At 35.0% G+C, this 25,860-nt stretch overlaps 3 protein-coding genes across 3 annotated transcripts; 2 read left to right on the top strand and 1 right to left on the bottom strand.

The window, feature by feature from the left end:
* Positions 1 to 1,367: 1,367 nt before the first annotated feature.
* On the top strand, positions 1,368 to 8,834 carry ube2ka (ubiquitin-conjugating enzyme E2Ka (UBC1 homolog, yeast)). Its single transcript, XM_051128321.1, has 7 exons — positions 1,368 to 1,505; positions 2,856 to 2,949; positions 3,666 to 3,724; positions 5,062 to 5,144; positions 5,219 to 5,318; positions 6,069 to 6,197; positions 7,728 to 8,834. Exons 1-7 carry the CDS (start codon positions 1,434 to 1,436, stop codon positions 7,800 to 7,802), a joined length of 612 nt encoding a protein of 203 aa, XP_050984278.1. The 5' UTR covers positions 1,368 to 1,433; the 3' UTR covers positions 7,803 to 8,834.
* A 1,906-nt stretch (positions 8,835 to 10,740) lies between these two features.
* LOC127176355 (neuronal acetylcholine receptor subunit alpha-9-II) lies at positions 10,741 to 20,090 on the top strand. Its single transcript, XM_051127988.1, has 6 exons — positions 10,741 to 10,825; positions 12,177 to 12,322; positions 13,553 to 13,707; positions 13,824 to 14,004; positions 18,749 to 19,100; positions 19,510 to 20,090. The coding sequence occupies exons 1-6, from the start codon at positions 10,765 to 10,767 to the stop codon at positions 20,073 to 20,075; spliced, it is 1,461 nt and encodes a 486-aa protein (XP_050983945.1). The 5' UTR covers positions 10,741 to 10,764; the 3' UTR covers positions 20,076 to 20,090.
* Positions 20,091 to 20,963: 873 nt separating this feature from the next.
* LOC127176437 (GTPase IMAP family member 7) lies at positions 20,964 to 25,164 on the bottom strand. Its single transcript, XM_051128112.1, has 2 exons — positions 25,081 to 25,164; positions 20,964 to 22,282 (listed from the first exon to the last, which is right to left on the bottom strand). The coding sequence occupies exons 1-2, from the start codon at positions 25,097 to 25,099 to the stop codon at positions 21,531 to 21,533; spliced, it is 771 nt and encodes a 256-aa protein (XP_050984069.1). The 5' UTR covers positions 25,100 to 25,164; the 3' UTR covers positions 20,964 to 21,530.
* Between the last annotated feature and the right edge of the window lie 696 nt (positions 25,165 to 25,860).

Raw genomic sequence — 25,860 nt, 5'->3', positions numbered from 1 at the left:
ACATTTCAAGACAATAGAAGAATTTCAAAAGACCAATTACGAAAAAGTTTAGTCATTGTTGTGCGTCTAGCTCATCGTGCCAACGTTCATAACTTTGTTCATAACCAGTAATGTTTGTTCCAAGTGTTGCTCTTAATAATGTTCTCAAAATGTTAGCTCATTAATTCATGGAATGTTTGTTCTGTTTTTTTTTTTTTTTTTTTTTTTTTTTTTGGAAAAGAACAATACAGAACATTCAAAAGTAATGTTTTCAAAGTGATCAAATGGAACCAAGGAAAAACATTCTTGTAACATTGTTGTTAGCTGGGTAAATGATGCTTGAAGTTTCGTCTTGTGTATCTTAGATTGCCACATTGGTGATCAGAACTTCTGAAGACACTTCAGACATCCTGTTGGTGCAACATTTTTATCTCTTGACATCTTGGCACATTCACTCTCTACTGTATACTGGCAATTTTTTTTTACATACACACACGCACACACACACACACACACACACATGTTTGTTTTTGTGAATTGTGGGGACTTTTCATAGACTTCTATAGATTTTATACTGACTAATCGATATTGTCTATCCCCTAACCCAACACTAACCCTAAACCTGACCCTTACAGAAAACATGTTTGCATTGTTACACTTTCAGATAAACATCATTTACTATTTTTAATCATTTTTTAACATTGTCATTGTCAAAAATTTCAGGTTTTACTATCCTTGTGTAGCAAAAATACTATCCACTATCCATATTTACTATCCACTATGTAGCAAAAACAAGTACACACACACAGACACACACACGTTGTGTTTACATGTTTTATGGGTTCATTCCATAGGCGTAATGGTTTTTATACTGTACAAACCGTATTTTCTATCGCCCTACACCTAAACCTAGTCCTCACAGGAGACTGGGCACACTTTTACTTTCTCAAAAAAACTCATTCTGCATGATTTATAAGCCTGTTTCCTCATGGGGACCTCACAAATGTCCCCACAAGGTCAAAGTTTACTGGTATTACTGTCCTTGTGGGGACATTTGGTCCCCATAACGTGATAAATACCAGGTACACACACACACGTTTGTTTTTGTGAATTGTGGGGACTTTCTATAGACTTCTATAGATTTTATACTGACTAATCGATATTGTCTATCCCCTAACCCTAAACCTAGCCCTCACAGAAAACATGTCTGCATTCTTACACATCATTTACTATTTTTAATCATTTTTTTACATTGTTATTGTCAAAAATGTCAGGTTTTACTATCCTTGTGGGGACATTTGGTCCCCACTATGTAGCAAAAACAAGTACACACACACACACACACACACAGAGAGAGAGAGAGAGAGAGAGAGAGAGAGAGAGAGAGAGAGAGAGAGAGAGAGAGAGAGAGAGAGAGAGAGGTGTGTGTGTGTGTGTGTGTTGGTGGTGTGTGTATGAACAGCATGGCCAACATCGCGGTTCAGCGGATCAAACGGGAGTTTAAAGAGGTCCTGAAAAGTGAAGAGGTGCGTTTAACACCGACACACACGTGTGCGTTTCACATGACGGCTGTCAATCATTCTTCATGTCTCACACATGTGCGTTTTATCATGTGAGATGATGCACGGATCAGCTGTGAATCACACACACATGCAGCTGATCCGGACCGAACCCGATGCAGCAGCTGTGATTTGGCTCGAGCATTAAAATAATGCAGTTTAATATGTGTTTGGTTTGTCAGATGGCCGGTTGTGGGGAACATTATGGGGTGTTTGTCCAGTCCAGGCCGAACCGCATTGCTAAACGAGTCCAAACCCGCTGAACCGAGTCACATCACAGCTCTAAACGTGCTTATTTAATCGTTTCCAATGCGCTTAATGTTGTGATCCAGTGATCGGATGTGCATTCCTGTGTGTTTATCATGTTTTTAATAAAGGCCCGTGTGTGAATGTGATTAGCCGCGTGCTAACTGAAGGCCAGCTAGCTGCATAAACACACACATTTACTCTTAAAACATAAGACTGGACATTAAAAGAATATTTTTAGACTGGCGACAGTTAATATTTGGGTTAGTGGAAGCAGACTGACTGGTTTTTAAACTTTTATTGCAGTTTTACGGAGGTTGTGGTGTGATTGCATTGTAGAGCATTGACAGATTCACGACTACGATTAAATTAAGGTTTATTATGATTGTACAAACACGCATTTTACCTAAAATCCACTGATTAATGTCCATACTGTAAATAATGCGTGTGATAATGTGCTAATGCTTGTATTGAGTGTTGTGTGAAACTTTTAACATTAAAACTTCGGCACCAATTGATTGAATTTAGTATCTACATCTCGGATCTTTCTTTAAATACTCATTGAACTTAAATTACAGGTGTAATGTTTGTTATAACATACTGTAGTCAGCTGTCAGTGTGACTTTAAGTTGTCATAGCTGGCATCCACAAATAAAGTGCCAAAAAATACCATAGTATTACCATGGTACCAGACCCATCATATAAAATCATGCTTTTTTTTGTTTGTTTGTTTGTTTGTTTGATGTATAATGTAAATACCATGGTATGTGATCTTTCATACCATTATTTACCACGTGATTCCATCACTGTACTTTTATTATTTTTTTATTATTATTATTATTATTATTATTTATTTATTTTTATTTTTTTGTGAGAGTTGGTGGTTTTGGATTTATTGGATTTATTTGGGTTCAGTTGTAAAGCTTTTGAATTTTTTTGCAACCTTAGAAACCAAATCCAGACATTTTTAGGCGTTTTCTGCTCTCATTTTGGCAGAATTTTGTGGAATGGGTTTAAAAATATGAAATTTGTCATTTGTTGACTGATTGTTCTGATGTTTTATTTTCACAGACGAGTAAAAACCAAATCAAGGTGGATTTAGTGGATGAGAATTTCACAGAATTGAAGGGGGAGATCGCAGGACCGCCAGACACACCTTATGAAGGTCAGAGAAAATATGTTATTTCTAAAAACCACTTTATCTTAGATGTGTAATACCATTTTTTGATTGCAAAGATATCTGTAGTATTTAATATATGCTTTTTGAAGATTTAATTTTCAGACCATCTGCAGTATCCAGAGTCCAAATGTTTTACCACACTTGCCAAATTGCAGAATTGAGAAAATGCACTGATAAGGTGCTTTTTTTATCCAGTTGTTAAATTGTTTTTTACATTATATTTATGAAAAATACATATTTGTTCTCATGACAGTGTGGTTACTCTGGCAAGGTTCTCTCAAAGAACAAACTTTCTTCAGTAATGTTAATAGAATGTTACCTCCAAGGTTTTCAAAACATTAGCAGAATAACATTATTTATATGTCATTAATGCAATGTTTTTTTTCCTGAAACATTTTAGTTAGACATTCATTTAATGTTTTTTTTTTTTTTTTTAATGTTACTACTTGTTTCAGAGAACATTCAAAAGTAACATTCTCATAATGTTTGCAAAATGATAAAATGGAATGTTCCATGGAAAAATGTTTTTTAAAACGCTTAAAACACTTCAGAGAACATTCAGAAATAATGATGTTATAATTCATTGTCATTTTTGTTAGCAGTGATATAATGTTGATTTAATGTATTGCTTTGATTTTGGCTCTACTTTTGCATGACTTTCTCTTTGCATGACTTTGTACATGTTCTCTCTTGTTTTGTAGGTGGCAGATATCAGCTAGAAATTAAAATTCCAGAGACATATCCATTTAATCCGCCAAAGGTGAGTAACCAGACGATGAAGTTCCTCTTCTAGAGGGTGATCTGCTGGGCCAAATTACTGGCTAATCTAGTTAAACTGGGTTTGTTGTTATAGACTATTGCAAAGAAACATGTGCTAACATTTGTTATACTGTGGTACTGTAGACTGTTTGTATAAACATACAAGCAGGAGCCTTTGTAGAAGTTCAGTAGCTTAACACAAAAAAACAAAAAACAAAATTATTTCAAAATTAACTTCTCAAGGAAAACAAAAACTTTTTGTTAGGGCTTTCAAACAATTTATCGTGATTAATCGCATACAAAATAAAAATTGTTTGAGTTTGCCTAATATATGTGTGTGTAATTATTATGTATTTATAAATACACACAAATTAATGTACATATTTAAGAGAAATATGTTATTTAAGTACAATTTGTTTGTGTGTGTATATATATATATATATATATATATATATATATATATATAATAAACTATTTAACACATATATTAGGCAAACTCAAACTTTTATTTTGTGTGCGATTAATCGCGATTGATCGTTTGACATCGTTTGTATTGTTTCTATATAATGTACATTGTAAACTTTATATATTATAAAATATATTTACGAAATATATATAAAATATTATATATTATGTACATTACATTTTAGGCCAGTGTTATTTTACTATCATTGATATAATACTATAGTTTTTGTTAATATTTTGAGGTAGATTTATTTGTATATTTTATACATTATTTATATATTTTTATATTTTAGTAAAACAAAATTTACATTTTAGTTTTGGTCTCTTCTTTTTATTTAACATCATTTTTATTTATTAATTTTAGCTCAGTTGTAGTTATTTTAGCACATCAGGTTAAACTAAATACAATGAGAAATGTTGCTTTGTTTTTTTGCTTTGTGTTTTTGTCCAGTTTCTTTTTTTATTATTATTTTTAATGTGTCTGTATAGTTTTTCTAATGTTTTATTTGTTAATTTAAGTTTATTTGGTTTTAGTTATTTTAGTGCATCAGGTTAAACTAAATGAAAATGAGAAATGTTCCCTTAGCAACTAGCAGAAAAAAAAAAAAAAAAAAAAAAAGTTTCTTTGTATTTAATTTTATTACAGTTAAGGTTAACTATAGTAACTCTGCTTTAGGTGACATTAATGTGTTTGCACAAGAATCACAGTTTTTTAAAACAAAATATGCCATCAATCCATCCTAACTTGTTCCTGGTTTAAAATTCAGATGAACTAAGAATAATGTTGTGAAATTCACTTCTACTATTGACTAATGTGTCTTTTAAATGACACTCTCAGAATAATCATTCCACTCGTCCGCTGATGTTTTTCAGGTTCGGTTTATAACGAAGATCTGGCATCCCAACATCAGCTCAGTAACAGGTGCCATTTGTTTGGACATCCTGAAGGACCAGTGGTAAGATCTCACTGAACGCACGGTAGAGATGTGAACAACAGCGAGCACTGGAACTGAAGCTGTGTGTGTTTCAGGGCGGCGGCGATGACCCTCCGAACAGTCTTACTGTCACTACAGGCCCTTCTGGCCGCCGCTGAACCAGATGATCCACAGGACGCAGTAGTTGCCAATCAGGTAGTTGTTTTGGGCTTGTTTTGGTGGAAAAATGGTGTTCCTGTAGTGTTGAGGGTCCTTAAAAAGTCTTCAATTTATTAAACTACTGATTATTAAACTTCAAAAGGCAAAGATTAAATGATCTTTGTTTTTCGACTTTTTTTTTTGAAAATTAATATTAAGCAAGGATGCATTTAATTTGTTTAAAAGTGACAGTAAAGACATTTATAATGTTACTAAAGATTTCTATTTCAAATAAATGCTGTTCTTTTGAACGTGAAAAATAAAATGTATCATGGTTTGCACAGAAATATTTGTCAGTACGACTGTTTTCAACATTGATAATAATCAGAAATGTTTGTTGAGCAGCAAATCAGCATATTAGAATGAATTCTGAAGGATTGTGACACTAAAGACTGGAGTAATGATGCTGAAAATTCAGCTTTGATCACAGCAATCAATTACAGATTAACAGATATTCACATAGAAAACAGCTGTTTTGAATTGTACAAATATATTACAATATTTACTGTATTTCTGACCAAACAAATGCAGCCTTGGTGAGCAGAAGAGACTTCTTTCAAAAACATGTGCATGTATATACCATTATAGTTTCACATGAATGACTGACATGGCAAACATACAATTCAGTGATCTTCTAGAAAAGGAGGTACCAACTATACCAAAAATTACTAGCCAATATAAATAAGCGTGTTTTGAGTCCGAATTGGTCATTTCCTCTTTTAACATTCTTTGTTTCCTGTCTGGCAGTATAAACAGAACCCAGAGATGTTCAAACAGACGGCTCGACTCTGGTCACATGTTTACGCAGGAGCTCCCGTCTCCAGCCCAGACTACACACGCAAAATAGACAAACTCTGCGCTATGGGCTTTGATAAAGTGAGTAATTACACATTTACATCACACATGTATGGAAGCTCATATAAATAAATAAAGTGCTTGTGACTTTTTGTCTTAACTTTTTTTTTCTTGCAATTTTAACTATTGAATTGTGAGCTATAAATTGTGTGATTTGCACAAACAGGTAAAAGAAGGTAAAACGTTACCTTACCTGATGTAAACTCAGAATTCTGAGAAAAAAGTCTGAATTGTTTTTTGTTTTTTTTTATTCTGTAGCAGAAACAAGCTTCCATATATGTGTAGGGCCCTATGAAATTCCGTTTTATTGTTTTCCAAATTCCGTTTTTTCCGTTTTAATTTTTCTCAACTCCTTTTTAATGGTAAATTTAATTTTATTAATTAAAGAGCATATCTAATTAATTAAAATCATGAAACATATACAATTTTAACATCAATTTAATGAAGGTTTAACAAAACTGACATGTTTAGGGCCCTCTCACCATGTTTTATTGTTATCAAATTCTGTGTTTTAGCACGTCTCATTATTTGAATGCATACTTCATTTATTCAAATTTATTCTTATTATAACCTTATGAAAGGTTTTTTTACCCTCAGAAATTCTGTGTTGTGTATTTTGAAATATTCAGGTTATCAAATGAAGGCATAGAACATTAATTTCATTTATCTTTTAATTATTGAAAATTACGCAAACTCTTTTTGGCAAACAAAGGGGAATTTACTATTTATTAACTATTTATTATCTATTTATTAAAATTAAAACATGGAAGAAATTTTGTATGATTATACCCTAAAAAATAATGTTTGTTTCATTTTAGTAGTAGTAGTAATATATTTCTGGCACAATGTCTTCAAATTAAACCGGACTTTTATTTTGACGGGTTTCCGTGTCTACCTTTACATTTCTGTGTGCATATGATATAGCGCTAGTTTTCTTAAAATGGAACGGTCAAATGCTCATGAAGTGACTCTCAGCAGATATTGTTAATGTATTTATGTCCTTATTTAGTGAGATGACAAACGCTGAAATCACTGTGAGCGTCACGTGCTTCAGTGTGTGTAATAAACAAATCCGCTCGTCCATTCATTAAAACACGCAGAACATGCAGGATTCACATTTAAATGGTATTTTTGTGGCGTAATATTTACAGACACTAGTCCATATTGCGGTTTGATTTAAGTGTAATGACCTACTATTGATTAATTCAGGCAAACTTCCGCATTATTCAGTAAATTCCGTTTTTATGACTGGATTCGGCGATTCCGTCCGTGTTTTCCGCATCGCAAAAATCACAGGGCCCTACATGTTTGCCCATCACATTTACTGCAGTTTTTCGAAAATTGGAAAATAATGACCTCAGACTTCTTTTTCTGTAGCATTTCTGTGCCAGATAATTGTTCAAAAAGCATGTGGGTTTATAATTTTGCACACTGTTATGAAGGACAGTAATCGTGATGCAGCTTATGATTATGTGATGACAGATGATGTTTGTGCAGCGAGTATTTCCTCCCCTCAGAATCACTGACATGTGGAACGTTTCTTCTCCTCAGAATGCAGTAATAGTGGCGTTGTCGTCGAAATCCTGGGACGTGGAGACGGCGACAGAACTGTTGCTTAGCAACTGAGTCCAACTCGAGGGGCCAAAGCACCTTATCTGACACAATCCCACCCCAAAATCTCCTCCTCCTCCTCAATCCAAACTACCTTCATCTTTCTGTTTCTTTCTTTATCCATCTTTTACCATTCCTCCGTTCAGAATAGTTCATCCCAAACTGAAAATGGCGTCATCTTTATGTTGTTCTAAACTCGGCTGACTTTATTTCTTCAGCGGGAGACGTTGAGCTGAATGTTTACGCTGCTCTTATTTAGCAGGAAAAGCCTCCACCCCTTTCCTTGTATAATGCAGATTGGAATAGAAGTTTGATTCCACCGTCAAATTAAAAAAAAAACAATTGGTCTTTGTTTCTCGCAGTTTTAACTGAATATAAACTCAGAATTCATTTTTTCCCCTTGCAATTCTAAATTTATATCTCATTATTCCAAGTTTGTTTTTGAGAATTGAGACTTTCTCAGAAGTGCAGTTTTATATCTTGTGATTCTGAGAAAAAGAAAAAAAAAAAAGCAGGCTTCCATATGTTTGGAACAACATGAAAGTGAGTAAAATGTACATTTTTATTCATTTTTGAGTGAACTGACCATTTCTTCTCTATATCTCTTTTTCTGTTGTTTACTTATTTTGGTTTGGATGTGCCTTTTTTGTTTCTCTCTTAAATTCATCTTTATCATCATCATCTCTCTCAGATGAGTCCAGCTGTCTGACTCTAGCCCCGCCCCCTCACCCACACGCCCAATCAGCACTGCAGTCTTTCTCCCACCTGCACAATCATTGGCCCTTTTATCTGGAACACCTTTGGGTTCCGTTTTTAAAACTCGAACAGTGTCACACAGACCGTCAAATGGTTCCTTCACTCATACATGTTAATCTCAAACAGTCAAGACTGGAAAAATCTCACACACACGCAAATATACGAAAGACGAGAGTTCATCTGTAAATAAAGCTATTAAAGTCTGTATAAATTAAAGCAATGTGGCAATGCCTTTATTTATTATTGCTTTGTGGAATAGTGAAATAAACACCAGTTTCATGGCTGAGCACATGATGTTTGGATGATCTGTATTTTGCGTTGACTGCAGGTTCTGACAGTGCAAAAACATTCATAAACAGTCTTATGCTCTGAGTATATAATAATGTAGACAGATGTTGATGCAATATTTATAGAAAGAGAGAAAATGTTATTAGAACTGAAGAAGAAAGGACAGCTCAATAGACAAATATGCAAATATGCTTTACATTTTACATTATAATATCAGCATAACAATTAAGAGTTGAATTGATTTTGATATTTCTAATGTCTTAAGTATTGTTTTTCGAGTGATCTCAGACTTGTAGATCCCACAGATATGAATATATGAAAATATATAAATCAGTTTCCTAAGTTAAAAGCAACCAATGATGTTTATAAATCTGTGAAATTAAAAAAATGTCACTGATATTTACAGTAATATATATAATGTATATTAAGTAATACAATGTTAATAAAATTATATATTTATACTTTTTCACTCAGAAATGGCTAGTCATTTTCACAAATAATTATGAAGAAATGTAAAGTAACACATTGAATTAAAGGTGAAATTCTTAAGTAGAAATAGCTCCAATAGTATTTTCTTTTTTTTTTCTTTGTGGTAAGTAACATTTTTAGTCTTTTATCATTAACATGACATACATTTTCACAGAAAAGTTACCAAAAAAAAAATGTAAATAAAAAAAAAAAAGTAAGTTGGTTTTTTGTTGTTTTTTTTTGTGACAGAGTAATAATGATATGTAGGCTAAAGAATTATTTATTGTATTCAATAAAAACATAATTTATCGTAAAGTTTTTTGGCCGTCATTTTCCAGTTTATGGTACAAGTACTATGATATTATCAGATTCTCATGCACCACAGTAGTAAATATAATGTGAGCCTGCACTACAAAACCAGTCATAAGGGTCCATTTTTTTAAATTGAGATTTATAGGTCATCTGAAAGCTGAATAAATAAGCTTTCCATTGATGTATGGTTTGCTAGGATAATATTTGGCCGAGATACAACTATTTGAAAATCTAAATATTGAGAAAATTACCTTTGAAGTTGTCCAAATGAAGTTCTTCGCAATGCATATTACTAATTAAAAATTAAGTTTTGATATATTTACTGTAGGTAATTGACAGGCAGTACTGTAGGAAAATATCTTCATGGGACATGATCTTTACTCAATATGATTTTTTGACCCATTGTCGATTGCTACAAACATACCCGTGCTATTTAAGACTGATTTTGTAGTCCGGGTTCACAAAATTTAGTATAACTTTTATTTATTTTACTGTCGTGAAGCCATTTGAAATGACATTTTTTTTATATTTTGGTAATCATTCAGCACCAAGTACTGTAGTATTACCCTCTTTTTCGGACCCTCTGCACATTGGTGATGTGTTTTTGGCGGTTTCAGTGAATGTGTTTGTGTTGTTCTGGTCAGCTCTTGTCCTCTGGTTCCAGTCCAGACTGATCAGGCCTCTCCGGTTTCCGTCCGTTTTGTCGTGTTTCTGTTGGCTAGATGCGTATCTTGGTGCTGAAAGGACGGATAAACTCAGTCACCTGATCATATGACCCTTATTCAGATCTCACGGCGGGATTAACACGCGCTTTTAACATCTGAAACTCAACCCAGTGCCAAAAGCGCGCAAGACAAATGACCCAGATTGCATTTCGCTCCCGTGTCAGTTCAGGACAAGATATAATGATAAAGGTGTCATTTCCGTCTCCATCCCCGCATCATCTCCGTTACCTGCCCGCGAGCCCACCTGTTGCGCGCATGATTGACAGATGAATAGCGGCGCATTCGGTTACCCGGCGCGCAACGCGACACCCGGAGCTCCAGTGTCCACAACGCTCGCGCGTAACGGGCCAGAACAGAGCGGGATTATCGGTGAGCTGGATGAAGATCCTCGCTGTTCTGTATGAGGCGGATGATCTGCGATCGGGGTGATGGAGAGGATGCGGCGCTGGATAGAGATGCTCTTCTTCTCTGCGTTATTGCTGGTTGAAGGTGAGACATGCATATTCATATTTATATTCTAAGCAGATTATATATTAATATTAATTCCAGGCTGGTTTGGTTCTGGGGAACCAATGCGGTTGAGAATTAAGCAATAGGTTTGTGCCAGCTAACAATGATACGTTCTAAGAACGTTCTCATTATGTTCTCTAAACGTTTCCTGAACGTTCAAAACTTATTTTAGTTATGCGAACCTAAAATGAACATTCCATTTTATTTTGCATTGGATTGTTACTTTTGAATGTTTTCTGAACGTTCTGAAATCAGTAGTTAAATCTGATAGATGAACAATGTATAACTAATGATGTGCCAACATTTTGAGAACATTATAAAAGTCCAAATAACTTTGAAAGAACATTCTATTAATGTTGCGGGAATGTTTGTTTATAACTTTGAGAGAACCTCACCAGCTCATTCTCACATTTATGCCAAATATATGTTGTAAACTAACACTCAGTTAAATGTATTTTTGAAATAGATCATATTTAGTTTAAACCTTCATATGCCAAAATATACATTTAAAAATGTATTTCAGGGGAAAGGAAAAAAGAAAACTAATTTCCATTCTTACAGTAGCCTACATCTAGGCTTATAATTGACAACTTATAATGATATATTAAAGTAAAGTATGTTCCTTGCTATATTTTATTCAAATGTGTTATATGCCCTAGTGCAAAACAAATATACTAAAATGTATTTAAAAATAGAGTTACAAATTATGTACTTAAAATAAATTCTTTGCAATTCTGCTTTTAGCATACTAAACTGGTATATGTAAAGTCTGCTTAACTGGAGCAACTAACCACTTGTACTTGTACTTAATGCACTTTAGTTGTGCTGACGTCCAACTAAATATATACTTAAGTATATCTGATTGTGCTAAAGTGGAACTATTGCAAGTATATCTTTGGTACACTTTAAATAATATAGTTCTTTAAATGCAAAATATTTAAAGATCATACAAATTTCATCAATAGTGGCATTAAAACATAGTTTAGACTTAGTATTAAGAAATTTGCATTGTGCACAAGTAGTACTCCAAATAAAGTGTATTTACAGTTTTTATATCAGTAACTGAACTATGCTTTACGCATTTTAAATATATTACTTTTTAACTAGGGTGTTCACATGCCTTATAGACAAACAAAGCTTTTCTTCAAATGTGACGTGTGAATGTATTTTCTTGGATTGAAATGAAGCCTATATATATATTGCATATTATATATATATATATATATATAACATATTTTGCCGAAAATATCTTTATATATATCTCTATATATATGTGTGCCGATCATGGAGGGATTTCTAATGTGTGTGTATTTTTGTTGTGTGTGTTCAGTGGCTCATTGTGCTCAGGGTCGATTCGCACACAAGCTCTTGAACGATCTGATGGAGAATTACTCCAGCGCTCTGCGACCGGTGGACGACACGGACAAATCCCTCAACGTCACGCTGCAGGTCACCCTGTCTCAGATCAAAGACATGGTAAGTTCACACACACACACACACACACACACACACACACACTGTCAGTAGGGTTATATGATGTTACTGAAGGTCAGCTGAGCAGAGACACCCAGACTGCTGTTAATATTAGATGCCGGCAGGAGACACAGAGACAGAAAGAGAGAGTGAGAGTGAGAGAGGGAGGATCTATCACATGTATGATGTCATGGCTGGTTCTTCTACTGCTAACTCAGTGTAAAACACATATTTCTGTGACAACACAAACCAATAAATTCATAAAAGAAAAAGTGAAAGTAAATTCTGACCTTGTTCATGTGTGTGTGTCAAAATGTCACAATATAGTGAAACAAAGATACGTATGAAAGGTATGGTTGTAGAGAAACAAAGAATGACGTGAATGACTGACTTTTTATTCTCTTAAATGTCTTGATGCCCATTTTGTGTGTTCAAATTAAAAAAAAAAAAAAAATTCTTATGTGATAAAAGTATAAAAAGTTAAAAGTAAAATTCTACTTTTATTTATTTATTTATTTATTTTTACTTTATAAATTTTAAGTGTTTGCATTTTTAAAAAAAGCGTAGGTACAAAATTATCCTGTGCTGAAATTCCAAATTAAAAATATGAACACAAAATTCTACTTCACATTTCTAAGAACTTTAAAAAATAATTTCATCTTCATTTTTATAAATTCAAAATTAACTGACTTCTACTGTACACTGTAAAAAATAAAAAACACAATTTGTTGAGTCAGCTTAAAATAATTTGTTACCCTGCTGCCTTAAAATTTTAAGTTCAGTCAACTAAAATAAGTTTATTCAACTTGAAATGTTAAGTTGTACTAAGTAACAAATTAGATATTTGTATCTGCTAAACTTAACAGGTGGGTAAGTAAACCAGCTGCCTTAAAATTTTAAGTTGATTCAACTCAAATATCTAAGTTGTCACTTAGTATAATTTAACATTTCAAGTTGAATAAACATTTTTTGAGTTGACTGAACTTAAAATTTTAAGGCAGCCAGGTTACAAATTATTTTAAGATGACTCAACAAATTGTTTTTTACAGTGTAGTTGGCAAGAACCTGAAAGCTGGTCAGATCTTTATTATAAGGTCATGTGACAAATAATATAACAGATAAAACATAGTAGTTTCATTTTTCATGTGAATTTCAAAGTGTGAAGTCCCTCTGAATCACCCTGATTTGTACATAGAAATTCAACATCACCTGCCCATCTGCATGTGTGCGCAGGACGAGAGGAACCAGGTGTTAATCGCGTATCTGTGGATCAGACAGACGTGGCACGACGCTCATCTGAAGTGGAATAAAGAGGAGTACGACGGTCTGGAGGTGATTCGCATTCCCAGCAGCCTGGTGTGGCGACCAGATCTGGTGCTGTATAACAAGTCCGTACGTTCACACACACACTACTTTATCTGTCCTGGTTGTTCATCAGTTGACAGCTCTCTGCAGTTTCAGTGAGGAATGATGAGTAAGTCCCTCTCTTTGTGTTCTGGATCAGAGCGGATGATGATTTCTCCGGGCCGGTGGACACTAATGTGGTGCTGCGGTATAACGGCGAGATCACATGGGACGCTCCGGCCATCACTAAGAGTTCCTGTGTGGTGGATGTTTCCTACTTTCCCTTCGATAGCCAGCAGTGCAACCTGACCTTCGGCTCATGGACTTACAACGGAAACCAGGTACAAACACCTTTTATATATTTTTTAATACAAGTCTCTTGAACAATGAACTTGCAGTTAAAGGCATTTATAACATATCGGTTACACCAAGTTAAATGCTTAGACAAACAAAAGGGTCTGTAAATGATGACACAGATAAGTTATGTAAATGATTTAGGCTATTAAAGGCAGCAGAGCATAAAAGAAGCTGTATTTTATACATATTTAACAACAAAACTAATAATTATGTTTCTCAGCAAATACAGTTGAATTTTTTTTGTTCAATGTTCAAAAAACATGTAACTCTGCGTTCAAAAGTTTCCACAGTCTAAATTTAATATTTGAGAAACGTCTTAAGAACATATTTTGGTTAGCTGTCTATTCTCACAAAACTAGACTGAAATTCACCTAAAAATGAAAATCTGCTCACCCGCAGGCCACCCAGGATGTAGATCTTTTTTTCTTCATCAGATTTGTAGAAAAGTGTCATTCCACCACTTGCACATGACCAGTGGATCCTCTGCAGTGAATGGGTGCTGTCAGAATGAGAGGTCTCTTACGAGGAAGATTCATTCACTTGTTTGCCAATGAACCACACAGAGACATTTTGATCAGATGTATTAATGTCATCTAATCTCATTTTGTAAGTGACTTTTCTTTCTGTTTTAAAGATGTTTTCTTTGGATTGTTTGACTACTCAAAAGAGAACATATGAAAACATAATTTGTGCTGGCTAAATTTCACATAAACAAAAATCTGTTTCTAAGTAAGTTGATCTTGGCAAGAATATGGAAACTATCCAAAGCTCTTTTAATCCTAAAATAGTGAAGACTGTATCTTTATGTTTGCCCTGTGTGTCCTCATAAGTTATAAAAACATATATGCAGTTCCCAGCTAAATTAAAAGTTTTACGAACCTTGACCGAAGTTCCGATCTAAATGAAATGATTCATGATCCCTGCTCTGTAGTCCCGATCTGAATAAAGATTCATGAACCATCATTTCAGACCGAGACTTCGGACTTAATTCGCAAACCCTTTCCGAAGTTCCGATCTGAATCAAAAGATTCATTCATACATTTTCTATTCATATAAAGTCAGTTCAGAGACCCGTCACCTGTCGGCGATCCCAGGTGTTTGTGTAAAATAAATACATTTTTCAGGGTTTTTTGTTTTGTTTTTGTTTTGTTTTTGTTTTTTTTTATGGTAACTTCAACTATGAGTCAGCGATCTCCTGGGTTTAGTGTCAGATACATTTTTTATTAATAAACATTAACTTCAGATACCAGTCAGCAATCGCAGGTAGTTTCTGTCAAATAAATAGTTTTATTTACATAATGTAACTTCAAATAGCTGTCGGTGATCACAGGCGCTTCCTGTCAAATATTTTATTTTAATATACATAAACCTCAGGTACTTAACAGTAATGGCAGGCAGTTTGTGTCAAATAAATACATTTTCTATTCATATAAAGTAAGTTCAGATACCCGTCGGAGATCCCAGGGGCTCCTGTCAAAAAATATATATTTTTGTATGGCAACATCCTATGTGTCAGCGATCTCATGGCTTTCATGTCAAATAAGATTTATAGCCTATTCATAAAACTTCAGATACCTGTCGGCAAACGCAGGCAGTTTGTGTCAAATAAATACATTTTCTGTTCATATAAAGTAAGTTCAGATACCCGTAATGATCGCAGGGTTCTGGTGTCAAATAAATACATTTTATATGTTTGTACTGTAACATCAACTAGGTGTCAGCGATCACATGGGTTTCGTGTCAATTACATTTTATATTCATAAACAGTAACTTTAGATGCCTGTCAGCAGTCACAGGCAGTTTCTGTCTAATAAATATTTTTTAAATGTTTATGTATCTTCAAACACCTGTCAGCGATCGCAGGCGCTTCCTGTCAAATATTTTATTTTACTATACAGAAACCTCAGGTACTACACAATAATGGTAGGCAGTTTGCATAAAAAAATATATATTTTCTATTTATATAAAGTAAGTTCAGATACCCGTTGGAGATCCCAGGGGCTCCTGTCAAATAAATATACTTTTCTGTTTTTGTATGGTAACATCAACTATGTGTCAGCGATCTCATGAGTTTCATGTCAAATACGATTTATATTCATGAGCAGAATCTTCAGATACCTGTCAGCAATTGCAGGCAATTTCTGTCAAATAAATACATTTCTATTCATATAAAGTAACTTCGATGGCAGGCGCTTCCTGTCAAAAATTGTATTTTAATATACAGAACAGTAACTGTAACAGTAACTACTGGTTTAACTTACTGGTTTTACGAGATTAACTGAAAGAAGTGAAAAAGTATGCTTTTTACAAATTAAATATTCATTTTTCCATTCCAAAGATAACCTCAAAGACAAATCTATGAACATATTCAGGTGAGGTAACCGGTTTACTACTAACTATTGAAACTCTCCATTAATATGTCAAGCTGCACCTCAAAATACATTTAGAACGAAGCTGGCCCTGTTGTACGGAGGAACTAGACGGTACTAAATACCCTCAAAGGAAAGCAAAAGCAATTGAAGATCTAGCAAACTATTCTCGGCCCGGATCCGACCCGAGCCTGTCTTTTATCTCCTTTCTCCCAAAACAGCTTATACTACTGTTTCAGCTATTAAAATAGCTTAGTTTTGTATGCAATGGCAAAGTGATTATATTTTGTTTTATCAAGTTATTTTGATAGCATTTTTTGTTTTGTTTTGTTCGTTAAATATAAGTTTTGTTTTTAAAGGTACGACAAAGCGGCCAGCGGAAGACTGTTTGATAAATTTTGCATTCTCAAATCATTATGACTTGCCTAAAATAAATACATATAAAACAGTTCAAGTATAAAACAATGTTATTTTTAACGTTAAACCTAGATAAATGTGTGCTATTAGGTGCATATCCAATCATTTGTGCGGAGAATGGAAGCTAAAGCCGCTTTGCAGGACATGGAGGTGCCAGCGCGATCACTTACATTTTCTTTTTTTTTTTTTTCAGTGGAAACAATTTAAAAAATTCCGTCATTTTTGCTGATAAAAGTAATACATCATTCGGAGCTGTAAAGGGTCTACTTTTATTTGTGTGCACTCACAATATCAACAAAACGTTGCAAACGGTGCTTCTATAAAAGAAAGAAAACAAACATTCTGTTGTCTCAACAGGAGCGCTTTACAAAAATGAACCGAAACTCAGCGAATATAAACCTCTCAGACATGATACATACATCTATAGAAAGCTTTAAATTATAACTTAACGAAATAAAGCAAATCAAAAACAAAAACTTTTTCATTGTGTAATCTGTAAAGATGCATTTCTCTGTAAAGGCGCATCCAAATAGGAGATGGCGACACTGACTCAGAAAACGCTAGTTTAATAATAAATAATTCAAAAATCTCCTTACTATTTCACCCCGACACATTAATGGTAGTGACTTTTGCTGGTGCTTTTCGGCAAGCTTTAGCCTATTGTGTGCGCTTGAACGCGGAACTGTTCCAGCTGCGCTGAAGGCGCGCTCGCTGCTGCTGCTGACGGAGACAAAGCGCCTTCCGAGCCGGTCTCGAAAGTGAAAGCAAAAGTGAAGTCTGGCCTTATGTCCACCAACGCGGTTTTTTTTTTTCATCACCATAATTGGTGGATGTCTAAAATATAGGCTAAAAATAAAGAGAAGCCTAAAACAGGCCCGAAGCCCGGCGCGCTTCCGAACTATGATGTGAAATTATACGGGCGTAAAAAAGTCGAGGCCCGTCGGGCTCGGGCTAAAATGCAGGGCTCTACCGGGACATATCAACCAGTAGCCTAATTTCATTGCCAGTAACAGAAGGTAAAATTCAAAAGTTATTCTTGACTGCGCTGTATTGGTTTGGTGCGCGGCAATACGATAGGGCATTGTTTTGATGCTTATCCGAAAAATATTTTCTCTTTCGCTTTTTTTTTTTTTTTTTTTTTTAACAAAGTTAAAGAGGTAAACTTTATCATTCAACTGAACAGTGCAGGTATGTTTGAAACACTTTAGCTACTTTATATGTTCTTACTCCACATATGTATTAAATGTGCGTTTATGAAATCGTCCTTTTTAAGTCTCAAGTAACATCAGTATGACCTGTTTCAGACGAAAAAGTGGTCTGGTCTGAACCAGGAGAAAAATCTGCACAGATCAAGCACCATTTAAAAGCTAAAAAAAGTCCAAAACCGCTCTTAACAAATATGTGGATTTTGATGTGAGAAACAACAGAATTATGTACTCTTTTGTCTTCTCAAGATGTTAACAGATGTACTGGAGTGTGGATTACTTGTGGATTATTGTGATGTTTTTATCAGCTGTTTGGACTCTCATTATGACGGCACCCATTCACTGCAGAGGATCCATTGTTGAGACAGTGATGGAATAACACAGTTCTCCAAATCTGATGAAAAAAATGTAAATGAAAAAACTAATTGTAATCTTGAATGGCTTGAGTGTGAGCACATTTCATTTCTGGGTAAACCGTTCCTTTTAAGCATTTACAAACATTGATGCATTGCCAGAAATTTGTTGAAAGCCATCATCAGTGTGTCCTACAGGTGCCTGAATAGTTTAAAGACAGCGCCACCTAGTGTTCAGAAGATATAGTCTAGTCCAGTGTGTTCATTTTAGCCAAGAATCATCCCATTAGACAGAAAGAGTGACATGCAAACCAGCCAATTGCATTTTAGGCATGAGTTAATTAAAAATAGTTGTTTTCTAACATGTCCATTGATCTCCTGCAGGTGGACATCACCATGGGGATGGACAGCGGAGACCTGTCGGACTTCGTGGAGAACGTAGAGTGGGAATGTCACGGAATGCCGGCCACCAAGAACGTGATCATGTACGGCTGCTGCTCGGATCCGTATCCCGACATCACCTACACTCTCCTGCTGCAGAGACGCAGCTCCTTCTACATCTTTAACCTGCTGCTGCCCTGTTTCCTCATCTCCTTCCTTGCACCCCTGGGTTTCTACCTGCCCGCCGACTCGGGTGAGAAAGTCTCACTGGGCGTGACGGTTCTGCTGGCACTTACTGTCTTCCAGATGATGGTGGCGGAGAGCATGCCTCCCTCCGAGAGTGTTCCTCTGATCGGTGAGTCTCTCAATTAGTTTGTGTGTTTGTACAGAGAATCAGCTGATCTGGACTGGACATTTCTAATAATTGCAAATGTTTCTTGAGGAGCGAATCCACATATTAGAATGATTTCTGAAGAATCATGTGCCACTTAAGACTGAGGTAATTTTGCTAAAAATTCAGCTTTGATCACATAAATAAATTACTTATTAAAATAGATTCACATACAAAACTGCTATTTTAAATTGCAATATTATTTCACAATTTTACTGTATTTTTTGATCAAATAATTGCAGTCTTGGTGAGCAGAACATATTTCTTTCAGAAACATTAAAGGTCCTAGCAACACTAAATGTTTGAATGGTAGTGTATAAAAATCTGTATTTAGTTTATATATTTTATCATATTTAGTCTTTATCTCTGTCAGGTAAATACTACATAGCAACGATGACTATGATCACAGCATCCACTGCTTTGACCATCTTCATCATGAACATTCATTTCTGTGGAGCAGAGGCCAAACCGGTGCCATACTGGGCCAAAGTCCTCATCATCGACTACATGTCCAAGATCTTCTTTGTCTATGAGGTTGGCGAGAGCTGTGCTTCACCATTTGGACAGATGGAGGAATCTGAATCCTTCCACAGTCCGAACCAGCATCAGAATCACAACCAGAACCTCCATCCCAAAGAGAAACCGAAAGCACCTCCACCCCCCTGCTGCCCTGATGATGACAAATCGGCTGCCTTCAGTCTGACCTTTGACCCCTGCGTTTACTGCAGTTGCCGTGGCACTGGTGGTATCCTTGGGTGTGACCCCAAACTGGTCCGGAATGTCGAATATATCGCCAACTGCTTCCGTGAGCAAAAGGCCACGTGCCTGAAAGTTGCCGAATGGAAGAAGGTCGCCAAGGTCATGGACCGAATCTTCATGTGGATATTTTTCATCATGGTTTTCCTCATGAGCATCCTCATCATCGGGAAGGCACCTTGAACTGATTGATGTGACAGTCAGGTGAGAGACATGAGCACAGACGCCATTTTATTTATTTATTTTTTATTTTCTGACTCTGTGACATTTTCAAGTTTCACAGCCCACTTTTTTGTGTCCACTTTTTTCCAACACCATGAAAAAAAAATTACACGACAAACAGTGATTTTCTTCCTCAGTCTTGTTTTCCAGTGCAAATATCTACACATTCTTAAATCAAGATACATTTACTGGAGAAGCAAAATCACACAAGATATTTAAAAAAAAAAAATGAAGTGAGTTTATGCTTAAAACAAGAACAGATATCAGTTGTGGGGTCAGAAAAATAAAGTTAATTTAAAGGGAAAACAAGATTATTTTTTTGACCTTATTGGCTGATATTTTTTCTTGTTTAAATCATAAATTTGCCTAATGTATGTCATTTTTTAGAAAATAAGACTTAATATCTTAAGTCATTTTCCATTTAAAGTAAACATACCTTGATTTAGAGGAATCGGTTACTGAAAAATGAACATTTGCAATCCAGGATGAGTTTATTTCTTCATCAGATTTGGAGAAATGTGTGATTCCATCACTGTCTCACCAGTGGGTCCTCCTCAGTGAATGGGTGCCGTCAGAATGAGAGTCAACATTACAAAAATCCACAAGTAATCCACACCACTCCATTGATGGACTGGAATCAGGTGGATTACTTGTGATTATTAACTTTTTGGGTGGATTATTATGGTTAAACAATTTTTAGTTATTTGTAATGAAAACAAGACAAAAATACTGAGAGCAGAAAACTTTTAATGATTTAAAAACTTTCTTCATTTCTTACTACAGTCATTTTCTTTTTGATTCAGACAGATTGTGCTGTATTATGCATCATGCTGGATCCTCTGCGTGTGTGTGTGTGTGTGTGTGTGTGTGTGTAAGATAATCTGAGTATTAATAATGCAGACTATTGCCTCTCAATGAGCACATCAGTTATGTCAGTCTGTCTGATAAGAGATCCGATTTTCTTCATTAGAAGGCTGTGACCCATCTTCATTACAGGAGTCTCTCACACACACGAATGTATAAATTTGGACAAACTGTAGATTTACACTGTTTTTACCTGTAAATAAAACTAATGATCATGCTCAGTGAATTATATTTTCACATTCACTTTCCAGAAGGCCATGTGTCACCTGTGTGTGTGTAGGGATGTTTTACACTTTTATGATTTTTGTCTTTCTTTGTCATTTATATCCATGCAATGGTTTTGTTCTTCTGTTGAAAAAAAGTTCATTACATAGATACTTTTAAGACATTGTAGTGGGGTGAAATAATCAGTGTGTACTGTATGTACTCAGCAGGGAAATGTGTAATTATCTCAAACAACTCAATGCAACATTTCAGACTGAATTTACATGTGCCTTCAAGTTTACAGATTATTAAGATCTTCTTTTGTCACTGAATGGGAATAGCTGTGCCCTATAGCCCCAGTTTTTCTTTTACTGTCGCTAACACTGCTCCTATTCCTGTCAGTGCTGTTACTCCTCCTGCTGACATTGCTACTGGAAGTACTGCACCTGCTCCTATTGCTATTAGCATTGTTTTCCCCATGTCTTTAAAATCCTCACATTGGATCTGGGCTTGTTCATAAATCTCATTCATATACTGCTGTCCTTTGTTCTCCTCCACCATCTTCTCAATCTTCTCCAGCAGTCCTGTGACCTGAGAGCGGTTCCCCATGTCCTCATTATTGAATGAGTGATATCTGCCACCACATGAATCAACAAGAGCCCTGAGGTCAACACTACTATTGATATACTCATCCAATGATTTACCTGTCGGATGATCAGCCTGAGTGAACAGAATGACGGTGTAATGAACAGCATCTTCTCCAAAGTTCTCCTGCATCCATTTTGCTGGGTTTCTCTCCTCGTCTGTGAATCCCACATCCAGTCTGATGACCAGCAGAAATGCATGAGGACCAGGAAGAGACATGTACATGCACTTCTCTATCTCAGCCCTCAGTTCCTCTTTTGGCATTTGAGTATCAAACATGCCTGGAGTGTCGATTACTGAGATGTTTCTGTCTCCGCTCACCACTTCCCCTCTCTCACAGGTTTTAGTAACTGACTGTGGTCCAAAACCCTTCTTAAAATGCTCTTCACCCAATATAGTGTTTCCTGTTGAACTCTTTCCAGCTCTAGTTTTTCCCACGACAACAATTCTCAGATCTGATGGAGAGAGAAGACTTATATTATATTTACATCATTTACAAACAAATTAATAAAATACTTTAACAGGTAATATGTTTTGGTTAACATGACATACTATACAGTACATACGCTTCTCTCTGGATCACAAAGAATCCAACCACAAATGTGTGGCTGCAGTATAACCTAACTGTGCAAGATCTCCATGTGAAATCCTCGTCCATGTGAACCAAAAAAAAAAAAAAAAACAGTGGCAGTGCAAGGCTGCTTCTTTTCAAGCTTCAAAAACCACCAAAAATGACAAAACACAAATTTTAATGCAAACCATTATTCAGTGAAATTTCTGATGTCTGCCTCCAAGGAAAGAAAGTCATACAGGTTTGGAGTGACACAAGGGATAAAATGATGTCAGGATCACTTTATATCGAAAAATACGTTTTTATGATTCGGAATAAATATAAAATAAACAAATTAAGAAAAACCGGTAAGACTTTACGTGTGCACAAATATGCATTAATTCATGCTTAACTAATGCACAGATAATCATGAGTTAATATATAACTAAAGAACTAAACCATTTATTAATAATTACTTCATCAGCAACAAATGAACATTCTATATGATTCATAGATTAAGTAATCAATAAATTGTTATTAGTTAAATGTGTCATAATGTATTAATTCCCTAATAACTTATTTTATGAACTAATAGTGTAAATTCATGTGTTAATTACCACAGTGGGTTGAAGCCACGCATTTCATCTTCCAGTTGTCTGCTTTAATTAATCGTTAGCTAATGATTTGCAAATGTATCTTTATGTTATGACTTTACTTGTTGAGCCACAGAACTATTAACTAATTGTTAAGTAACATGTCATTGTGGTTATGGGTTCAGAATTGGTTAGTTAGTCATGTGCCTCAACAAGTAAAGTCATAACATAATGATATCTTTGCAAATCATTAGCTAATGATTAATTAAAGCAGACAACTGGAAGATGAAATGTATGACTTCAACCGATGAAAATGCATGGCTCCAACTCACTGAGGCACTAACTAACTAATTCTGAATGATATCATATATATGAATCATATAGATGAATGATAGATATCATATATATTCATTAGTTGCTGATGTAGTAATCATTAATAAATGGTTTAGTTCTTCATGCATTCTACATTTTCTTGTGATTATCTGTGCATTAATTAAGCATGAATTAATGCATATTTGTGCACTCGTATTGTACAGTGTTACCGAAAAATCTTCATCAATGGCAACCATGGAAAAATACAGGAGTGCGTAAGCATTTCTCATGTTTGTGTTTATTGACAAAGTAGGTTAAATCCATCATATTTATTTAGAGGACTGACGGATTCAGTCAAATAAAACAGTAGAATGGGTGAACTCATTTGTTATTGTCTTTTATTGAGCTCCTTGACAACAGTTGTGCTATTGATATTTGTTACATGTAGAAATAAATGATCTGCCTTTTTGTGCCAACAGACTAGACTCATTTGCATATATGCACAGGGAAGATACTGTCCTTTTTTTTTTTTTTAAAGGCAAATGTTTAAGCATGAGTGGACAATAGTTTTGTTATATGCTTTTATCCAGTTATATACTTTTAAATCATACCGACAAAAGTCTGGATCCAACTTTTACAAAGATCTGAGATGACTGCACACCTTAGAAGAGATGATGCCAACCCTAAACCAACATACGAAACTACTAACTTTTGCTTGAGTTAGATCGCAACATATAATCATTCATTGCCGTAGTGTTCCCCATTTCTTTGAATACGTCATTAACTAATGATTTACTGTACATGTACAATGATCCTGTACATTTCTGCCATAGTCACCACTGATAAGCTACTCCTAAACAGAATGTAGAACCTTTTTTTTGTATCGTGAAAAGCGCTATAGGAAAAGTGAATTTAACTGAAAAAAATAACTAAATCAAACAACCATCTTATTCTGACTCATGATGCTCTCAGTGCTTTCATTTGTTTTTATTAAGAGAACATGATCATTTTAATGAGAAAAGTCTAACATTGCTTCAACAGGCTCTAAGGCACCGGACCCTTTATTGCTCCTCGTGCACTGGGGCAAATGGCTGCCCACTGTTCCATGTGTGTGTGTGCGTTTGTGTGCGCGCGCACTTGGATGGGTTAAATGCAGAGCACAAATTCCTTGATGGGCAACTTGGTAAATGTCATGACTTTCACTTCATTTTTTTCACTTCAGCAAAATGTTTTGAAATGAATCTTTTTTATTTTCTATTGAACTTTTTAGTCTTTTACAAGAAACCAGGAATACTTTAAGTGACTGTTATCAAATGAGATCTGATTTTGGCCACTTAAAAAGATGATTTCAGTAAGTTGTTTGTTCCTGCTTTTGACCATTAAGTCTATAATTATAAAACTTAGTTTGCCTATACTAATAAATGTAAACAAATGTACTTTAATGTTATTTCATGATGAGTGGTTATGTAATACATTTAGAGTGTTTTGTTTATTATTACCAGTGTATCATTGTTACAGCACTCAATTAACAATGTAGCTGAACTGAAAGGCACAGTTTAATCATGATTGTAAAAATGTATTTGTTGACATGTATTCTACATCTGTATACTACTGTATATCGCAATGCCTAGAACCAAAGACTTTGCTATCATATGATGCATTACAAATATTCTCTATATGTATTTAAGAGAGTTAAAATGATTCAGGATTTCTCACTGTTATTAGGAAATCATAGCCTAATAGACTAATTATAAATCCTTAATATCATTTAAATTCAAATTAATAAAGTTTGACTGACCTTTATCTGTTGATTCCATTTTTACTTCTAATAATTCTGTTGTACTGAGAGAGTCAACCCGACAGTATGAGCCTGTGTATTTGAGCATTTACATATTGTTCTCCAACAAAAACTTCACCCATATGAGCCTGTGTATTTGAGCATTTACATATTGTTCTCCAACAAAAACTTCACCCATCTCTCTCTCTCTCGTTCTTATGGACAATATGGACATTGAAACTGAAAATGTTCCGTTTCAGACGTTGTTTGAATTATTAACCTATTTTAATATAAGTATAATAATTTAATAAATTGTTGGATCGAGGCATGTGATCGACTGAGTCAATAAAAATCTCACTCCAGCCAGGAAACCAAAGTTGGCAACCCTGATATAATGTACTGTAGTTTTTTTTTTTTTTTTTTTTTTTTTTTTTTGGATGGGAGACGCAGTTCCGGTCGTGTCCACCAGATATCAGCAGATCATCACAGATTAAACTGAACCTGCAACTTCATCTCTAAACCAGGGTATGCGTTTAAATTAAAGACTCTAGTGATTTTGTTTTAATAATTCATTGTGTGGTGACCTTAGCTAAAGATTTTTACAGGTAAACATTGAGTGCAGGTCTGAAGGTTTTTTTGTAATCCTGTTAAGTTTTATCTAAATCTATAAATGTACTTTACGTTTCACCCAAGGTGAAATTTTACGGACGAGCACGTTTGTTTTGCTCGTGAAGTAAAGCATCATTCCCGCCGCTCCACCTCCCGTAGTCATGGAGACGGAATCCCGCCTGTGTCATCTGA

The sequence above is a fragment of the Labeo rohita genome, chromosome 14 (genome assembly GCF_022985175.1).
Source record: "Labeo rohita strain BAU-BD-2019 chromosome 14, IGBB_LRoh.1.0, whole genome shotgun sequence".
Taxonomy (NCBI): domain Eukaryota; kingdom Metazoa; phylum Chordata; class Actinopteri; order Cypriniformes; family Cyprinidae; genus Labeo; species Labeo rohita.
The sequence above is the reverse complement of the archived record's forward strand: the minus strand, read 5'-3'. Positions and strand labels throughout refer to the sequence as shown.

Bases quoted from the DNA above. Each gene is read 5' to 3' on its own strand.
- ube2ka (XM_051128321.1), top strand. From the start codon at position 1,434: ATGAACAGCATGGCCAACATCGCGGTTCAGCGGATCAAACGGGAGTTT. The intron at 5,145-5,218 runs GTAAGATCTCAC...TGTGTGTTTCAG, and splicing joins GACATCCTGAAGGACCAGTG to GGCGGCGGCGATGACCCTCC. The intron at 6,198-7,727 runs GTGAGTAATTAC...TCTTCTCCTCAG, and splicing joins GCGCTATGGGCTTTGATAAA to AATGCAGTAATAGTGGCGTT.
- LOC127176355 (XM_051127988.1), top strand. From the start codon at position 10,765: ATGGAGAGGATGCGGCGCTGGATAGAGATGCTCTTCTTCTCTGCGTTA. The intron at 10,826-12,176 runs GTGAGACATGCA...GTGTGTGTTCAG, and splicing joins TGCGTTATTGCTGGTTGAAG to TGGCTCATTGTGCTCAGGGT. The intron at 12,323-13,552 runs GTAAGTTCACAC...ATGTGTGCGCAG, and splicing joins TGTCTCAGATCAAAGACATG to GACGAGAGGAACCAGGTGTT.